Here is an 8,406-nt window from a genome sequence, read left to right on the forward strand (position 1 = left end):
TTCGAGAAAGTTAGAGTTGTCCATATAGTTTATAATTGAAATTCAAGCTATAGAGACTATTTAGGAGATTTTATCCAACTATAAAGACTAAAAGTCTAACTTTTAAATTCATAAAGATTAAATTTTAACCCATTTTTCCCTCTCAAATTATAGACAAGATTTAAAATGTCAATGTCGATGGAAATATCAATATATTAAATTAAAGAAAGTTCGATGAAAATATCTATAATTTCAAATGACATTTTTTAAAATATTATAAAAAATTAAATTTATATTATGTCTATATTAATGATATTTTATTACTTATTTTATATGTTTCATAAATTTTTCTACGATCCAATAAAAAAAAATATCGATTCATCATATTAATATCCTACTCATAAAAATGTAAAATTATTGTATGGATGTAATTTTAAAACTATTAATTGTAGGAACAAAATTTGTAAATTAAAACAATAAATGTTTGTGAAAAGGAAAACAATGTTAAAGTCTACAAACCAAAAATAAAATAAATAAATAAATAAACAAAGATTTAGAAAGCGATTTCCTCGGCAGCGTGTAAGAAAGCGAGACAAATGAATCCGTTGGTTTAGGCCCAAATGACGGCGACCGATACCGCCGTCTCTTTTGACCAAATCGGCGGCGGCCAGTCACTAATCAACGGCCGGCGTTTCTTTACACCATTTCACTGAACATCAAATCAACGGCCTCTCTTCTCCGGCCGCCCCTCTTCCAAACCATTAAATATAATTTTTGAACACAGAACACGAAAGCAGAAAAATCAGTAGCAGAAGCAGCAAGCAAAGTAGCAAATAACACTTCATATTCAATTACTTCACGTTCTCCAACCATCTTCTAGAGCCCGTAGAAGCCACGTAGCTCCTCGGTAATCGAATCGATTTTCGTTATTTGTTTCGATCCTGAGAAACCACGTGAATCCCAGAAAAGAATTTCAAATGGGTCTGAATCGCGATTCTTAAAATTACCCTTCGAAACGCATTTCGTGAGTTCAATTTTTTGAAGGTTTGAATCTTGTTCTCTCTTTTAGTCTATTTCTTTGGAATTTTTGGTTCGTTTGTACAGAAATCGAGTATTTTCTGGTGGGTTATTCGAGATCGTCTCTGGGTTTTAGGAATTCGAATAATGAATTATTTGACTGTGTTGTGTTAATGGATGTGGTTCATGTTTTTTTTTTTTTTTTTTTTTTTTTTAAATTGAGTTTTACTTTCTTTCATGGACCAGATCATTGGTTCAAATTTCCTTCCTTCTGATCTTCAATTTGATCTTGTTGTTGCTATATGTTTGAAATCCTGGATTTCTACTTGCTTGATTGTAGATGAAAGAGTATCTTCATATGCGTTAATTTTCATTAACTTGATGTTTGCCCAAATTCAAAAATGGCAGAAATGAAATGCAGCTCAACAGCATTTTGAAATGCTTTGATTTAAATTACACTTCCCATTTCTTGTAGTTCATTCATTTTTATTTATTTGTTTATTTTTTGTGAGTTCAACCAACATGAGTGGAAGATCGAACGAGGGATCATTAGGATAGTAATGAGTAACTTATCCACTGAGTTTCTTTCAAGTTTCAACTTAGAATTTAGAAAGATGGATTTTACAGATCTAGTAGCTCTACCACTGTCAGCTTTTATTGTGCTTAAATGAAACATTAATAATGTTTTAAAGCATGAGGAGTTATAATTCCATAACTTATCTCTCTATTTGATTTATTCCCCCATTAATGCATGTCTTGCTGTTTTTATTATTGGTATATTAACAGAGGAATGAATCATTTTATAGTTTTCTTTTTAATATTTATGGCAGGGTGTTTAATTTTCATCATAATAACAAAGGAATCAATCAAATTATACTTTCCTTTGTCTTTTAGTTGGTTTCATCTAAGTTAGAAATTCTTCTGATCCTGGTGAGGCAGATCTTATAAATCTTGTAGATCTGTAGCCTCTGTTTTACTTTAATGGTAAGGGACTCAATGTGCTTATTGCCTTGAACGAATCATTGCTTTTGCTTTTAGTGCATGATGGTGTTATAATTTCAATTTTTTTCCCCTTCCATTACTGCTTGTGTTGCTGTCTTTATTCTTGGTATATTAACAGAGGAATGAATCATATTATGGTTTTCCTTTTTAATATTTATGACAGGGTGTTTTCCATCCTGGTCTGGGGTTTTAAAATATCTGCAAGGTTTGATTATGGTCATTAGAAGTCATCAAAGTATCAATCGCACAGTTTTTCAAAATGGGTCAAGAACTCTTTTCGATATCTCGAATCGATACAAAAAGAGTGCTGTGGCTGATGGGGCTGATGTTTGCCATGATTTTGGCTTTTCAATACTTTGAACTTCCATATGGGTTTTCTCTGTCTTCTTTACTTTCTGCTGGTAAGGTTTCGGTCATAGGAGAAGGAAGCTCTCATTCCCCTGTCAGTGATCCAAAATCGAAGACTGAGATCGTTGCCGATACCCCACTTGAAGAACAGAGAGAGGATGAATTTGTACCAGAAGAAGATCATACCTTGAAAGAGTCATTAGAATTAGACATGGATAATGATGCTAATAAGTCTTCCTCATCTGGGGATTCGATGGAGCCTGTTGATAATTCGACAGTTGATGATGAATCTGCTGATGGGGATTTGCAAGGAAATAATCAAAGCTTCGATGGGAAAGACAGCTCTTTACAAAATGATTCGATAGGAATAAATGGAACAGAAAGCTATGTTTCGACATTAGGGTATAATAATCACTCGGGAGATAACTTTGCAGCCTCGCCTGCAGTTCCGCCAACAAGTTCATCTTCATTGATAGTGGGGAATACAAGTAATATTGCTACAAATACATCAAGCCACAACGTGTTTGTTGGATCAAATGCTCCTAACACTTCTGATAAACCTGATAAGAGTGAGAAAACTGAGCAATGGCGCCGTAATGACAATACATCAAAAAACAAGTCAGTCTCTGAGGAGAAGAAAGTGCCTAAAGCCCCCTTTTCAGGAGTATATACAATATCTGAGATGGATAATTTGTTGTTTGAAAGTCGCACGTCCAACAGTCCGCTTGTAAGTGCTGAAACATTTTGTCTTAATGGAATGTCTCTCAAAATCGTAGTCAGTTTAAACAATTATCTGGTGTACCTCTCAAATTATGCAGGTACCATGGTGGTCTTCAGCTGCTGATCAGGAACTGCTACAAGCAAAGTTACAGATCGAGAATGCACCCGTGATAGATAATGACCCAGATCTTTACGCTCCTCTGTTTCGAAATGTTTCCATTTTCAAAAGGTGGGATTATAATTCCAGCATGGACTCAATTTTGCAAATAGCTAGATGTTTTTGGTGTTGATTTATGTTGCATCCTATCTTGCAGGAGCTATGAACTGATGGAGAGTACTCTCAAAGTGTACATTTATAGAGAAGGAGAGAGACCAATCTTTCACCAGGGTCCGCTCCAGAGTATCTATGCTTCCGAGGGGTGGTTCATGAAGATACTAGAATCAAACAAAAAATTTGTTACTAAGAACCCAAGAAAAGCTCACCTATTTTACTTGCCATTCAGCTCTCGACGATTGGAAGAGGTCTTATACGTTCACGACTCACACAACCATAAGAACCTCATACAACACCTCAAGAACTACTTGGACTTCATTGGTGCAAGATATCCTTACTGGAACAGAACTGGAGGAGCCGATCATTTTCTCGTTGCATGTCACGACTGGGTAATTCTTTCTCCATTCTAGTCATTTACGTTGTCAATATTCAATATCCTTTTCGAAACTCAAATGGCATTCCATATAATGCATTTTAGAATCTTTTTTACGACTTGTGTATGCTTGGACAAGAGAGGACTGCTATGAATTGATTTGCAAAGCGTGTTCGGAGCCTCTCGAACACCATGTGAACTGTCAAATTAGCTGTGAATTAGAATATCATTATCTCGATTTGCTAATATATATAAGCATGACCTCAGGCACCAGCAGAAACCAGGAAATATATGGCAAGGTGCATAAGAGCTCTGTGCAACTCCGATGTCAAAGAAGGTTTTGTTTTTGGCAAGGATGTATCTCTTCCCGAAACATTTGTGCGTGTTGCTCGGAATCCTCTAAGGGATGTCGGGGGCAATCCTCCATCGAAGAGGCCGATCCTCGCCTTCTTTGCAGGAAGCATGCACGGCTACTTACGGTCAATTCTCCTCGAATATTGGGAACGAAAAGACCCCGACATGAAAATCTCGGGCCCAATGCCAAAGGTCAAAGATGCAAAGAACTACCTGTGGCACATGAAGAACAGCAAATACTGCATCTGTGCCAAAGGTTACGAAGTCAACAGCCCCCGAGTCGTTGAATCCATCTTGTACGAATGTGTTCCTGTGATCATTTCGGATAACTTCGTGCCTCCACTGTTCGAGGTTCTTAACTGGGAATCATTTGCAGTTTTCGTTGCGGAAAAAGACATTCCGAATCTGAAGAAAATCCTCCTTTCAATACCAGATAAGAGGTATAGGGAGATGCAGATGAGGGTGAAGAAGTTGCAGCCTCATTTTCTATGGCATGCAAAGCCTCAAAAGTATGATATGTTTCATATGATATTACACTCCATTTGGTACAACAGACTTTACCAGATTACACCAAAATAGTGATTTTTTTTCATTCTTCTCTTGTTCGAATAAGGTGGGAATTTTTGTATAAATCTAAATTCATTTTTTTAAAAAGGTTTTAATGAGCAAAGTTTCTCTGTAATTATCATTTCTTTATGTTTTCCTCTTTGTATAGAGATAGGTTCTGTATTGTTTTATTCATTTATAGCTGTGTAGACAGACATAGCATATTCTTGTATTTTTATTTTTTCTAAGATCTATTTTTGTTTTTTCTTTCTAATTTAGACTAATTTTTTAATGAAAAAATCATTCTTACTGTTTTTTATTAATTGTTTGACCACCAAAAAAATTAATATGTAGTTCTCGGACCAGTGGTGATATTGTCTTTTAGGAGTTGTTTGATAAATGGGTATGAGTTATTGAGTTGGGTAGGTATTTATTACCTATGTTTGTTAAGTCCCTAAAGAAAACTATGGGTATTAAAACTCCATTTTTTACTCACTCAAAACTTTCTTTTTTATCCCCTCAAAACTAACTCTAGAAATTAATATATTTTCATTTCTTTTTCTCTTCCCTCATCTTTGCTGTTTAGATCTAGATTTTTTTTTTTAATAGTCAAACCTATGGGTTATTAAAACTCATTTTTTACCCACTCAAAACTCTCTTTTTTATCCCTCAAAACTAATCCTATAAATCAATATATTTTCATTTCTTTCTTTCTTCCATCATCTTTGTCGTTTGGATCCAGATCTGATTTTTTTTTCTTTATCGTCAAACCTTTGGATTCTATTTTTATTTCTTTCTCTCTTTCCTCATCTTTTCCATTTAGATCCCCAAATATACTATCCATATTATATAAAAATAAACCGTATGATAGGTGAAATAATAAAGTTAAGTTAACAAGATTCAATATATATACATACAATATACCAATTAGTAATTGAGATAATTACCTTCAATATATATACATACATTCAATATATATAGATACAATATATAATATACTAATTAATTGAGCAGCAATATGAAATATATTTTGTTGGTATGTTTTACCGATTGAAGAGAATTAGAATTATTATAGTTTTTTAAAAGAATATATGCAAAATAATATATTATGTTCTACAAATTGAGAAAAAAAAATTGAGATTGTTCAGTTTATGTCATAAATGATTTGAGAAAATACGTATATATTTGAAAATTAATCAATAATAACAAAACATAAAACTAAAAAATAAAAGAATGAAATAAAAAAACAAACAGAAAAAAAATAGAACTAATCTCATTCACAAAAAAACTATATCAAATCCTCCAACTCAACTCAACTCTGCACAAAAAACACACACAATAATTACCAACTCAACTCAACTCTGCAAACAAACACAACAATTTAACTTCCCAAATAATTTACTCTCCAACTAATAATTACCAAATCAACTCAACTCAACTTTTTTACTTTTATCACATACCAAACACACTTTTAGAGTTTTATGTATTTGAACCTCCAGTTTAAAGAAAATTAATATATATTAATTATCGTTAAAATATGCTGATAAGGTTAATTAAAAATTGATTAAAAATTTACTTTTGGTCTTTGATGGAGGTTGATTTAGTCTTTAAACAACTTTAGTCTTTAAACAACCTTGTTTGGTAAAATGTTATTATGAAGCAATACAATGTGTACTTTAATTTGTGAAATTTGGTATTATGATTTAGTGAATTTTATTGTATAACCACATCAATGAACTAATTAGGAATCTATTGGAGTTATTTGGAACGCTGAGTTGAGATATGATGTTTGGAGTTTATATATCTATGTTTGGGATGTAGAGTTATTTGGTTTGAGTTCATATATCTGTATTTGGGGTGCAGAATTGAATTCATATGTCTAAGATATCTGATACAGTTTTCTGAATTATCTGCATTTATGATAACCATTTTTTTAAAAACTTTTTTATTCATTAATTTTACTCATTTTTGTGTTGAATAAAGTATGACTGCAATTCTTTTAATTTTTGAAGTTTTTCTTTCTTTTTTTTTTTTTTGACAATGAATAACAATTAACCCATTATATTTATTGCAGTCGGTGTGATCATAATCCATTTAACATATTGTCAGCGATGTCCTTCTACCAGTAGCAAACAGAGCCGAACATAAATTCACCAATCAAATTTTTTTACTTGTTAGCATAAATACTTTATATCTATATTGAATAGATAAACCCTAGAATCATTCATGTCAAATGGTTAATAATATCTACATATCGAATTCCATTGAAAGATTGATGATGACTCTAAAGTGGCGACTATTATCTTCCTCAACCAAAGCTCCAAATGCCCTAAATGGGACAAATTGCAAGCGAGCTGAAAAATAGACCGCAAGGAGCTTTACCGAGCTCAACTGAGCTCCCTCGCAATACTGGGGGTAACGGGAAGGAACAATGCTTAGCAGTCTCCTTGCTAAGCGACAACATGACTTTGTATAGTTAAATAAAATGGGAACCAATGAGAATTCAAAACTTTTGAGTTTTGATTCCTAATTTTTCTCCACGATTTTCATCTTCATTTTTTTTTCTTCTTCTTCCTATTGTTGCTCTGTATTCTTACTTTGTCATAAATTTTTTTAATTGAATCTCTCCCCATCATCTTAACGGCTAATGAAGTACCACTACATTTCTTGAACATTTTTACTTTTAATTCTTCCAAATTTGGAAGATCATCATAGAACAAATCTTCATCATTATTTATTGTCAGAAAATGTTTCAGGAAAAAAATCTCAATTTTAGGGTTTTTTTTTTATGTGTTACATACTATTCAACTAGATACAAACTTTTCCAAATATTATTAACACTAATTTGATATGTGAATTCAATTAAATAAAAATATATTTTACAAATTTCTACGTATAAAATTGCACTTAATGTAGACAAAATACTATTATTTATATAATCAACAATCCTATAACATACTTTTATAGTTATCAGTCTTATAATAGTCAAAAGTAGTTGTCGAAGTTGATTATCAAAGAAGATTTTTGTTGGAGTTTGTAGTTGGAGGTGGTTGTCGAAGCCTAAAGTTGGTCACATGAAGGTGGTATTGGAGATGGTAGCTAGAGTTTGTCGTCAGTGGTGGTTTTTAGAGTCCAAAATTGGTCTTCAAAGTTGGTCGTGCGAAGGTGATCGTTGAAGTTGATCGTTGTTATTACAAATAATGAATTCAACTTCAAAGTTGTTAGAAATTAGTTACAAGGTGTCTTTATATACATATGTATTTTCTTATACAAGTAAGAGAGTGGGAAAAAAACTGAGAGATCAAGATAGCTTAACAACTTATCTTGTAATACTTCTTGATTGTAACTCCCATATCAGAAATCACCAGCTTCTCCGTGGACGTAAGTTATCTTTGGCCGAACCACGTAAAAACCTTTGCATTCTTCTTCTTCCCTGATCTTCTTTTACTCTATCGTGCACATTTTACTCTATTGTGCACCTTTTGACTCCTATCGTGTACCTTGGCACTCCTATCGTGTAGACTCTCACTCGGCAGCGGACCCCATCGTCTAGACGATCTTCGGGAAATCCTTCATCGTCTAGACGGATCTTACTTCGTCTAGACGAATCACAACCTTACCTCCAATAACCTAGACGATACTTGCCTTCATCGCCCAGACGATCTCCGATAGTATCTCCCTCTGGTTCTTTTTCTCTTTTCTCTCGGTTTCTTTCTGCAAAAAGAAAAGAGAAGAATAGTCATTGAAGTGTCTACAATTTCCAGAGTGCTTGAAATTAATCTCGACCATCAAA

General features: G+C 33.2%; 1 protein-coding gene across 1 annotated transcript; it reads left to right on the plus strand.

Annotated features, from left to right (window-relative positions):
* Window positions 1-522: 522 nt before the first annotated feature.
* Window positions 523-4,763, plus strand: LOC120087317 (putative glycosyltransferase At5g03795). Its single transcript, XM_039044289.2, has 5 exons — window positions 523-1,023; window positions 2,162-3,073; window positions 3,165-3,295; window positions 3,381-3,729; window positions 3,981-4,763. Exons 2-5 carry the CDS (start codon window positions 2,258-2,260, stop codon window positions 4,644-4,646), a joined length of 1,962 nt encoding a protein of 653 aa, XP_038900217.1. The 5' UTR covers window positions 523-1,023; window positions 2,162-2,257; the 3' UTR covers window positions 4,647-4,763.
* The last annotated feature ends 3,643 nt before the right edge of the window (window positions 4,764-8,406 follow it).

This window comes from Benincasa hispida, chromosome 9 (assembly GCF_027475165.1).
Source record: "Benincasa hispida cultivar pf3 chromosome 9, pf3_genome.v1.1, whole genome shotgun sequence".
Classification (NCBI taxonomy): Eukaryota; Viridiplantae; Streptophyta; class Magnoliopsida; order Cucurbitales; family Cucurbitaceae; genus Benincasa; species Benincasa hispida.

Bases quoted from the DNA above. Each gene is read 5' to 3' on its own strand.
- LOC120087317 (XM_039044289.2), top strand. From the start codon at position 2,258: ATGGGTCAAGAACTCTTTTCGATATCTCGAATCGATACAAAAAGAGTG. The intron at 3,296-3,380 runs GTGGGATTATAA...CCTATCTTGCAG, and splicing joins AATGTTTCCATTTTCAAAAG to GAGCTATGAACTGATGGAGA. The intron at 3,730-3,980 runs GTAATTCTTTCT...GCATGACCTCAG, and splicing joins TCGTTGCATGTCACGACTGG to GCACCAGCAGAAACCAGGAA.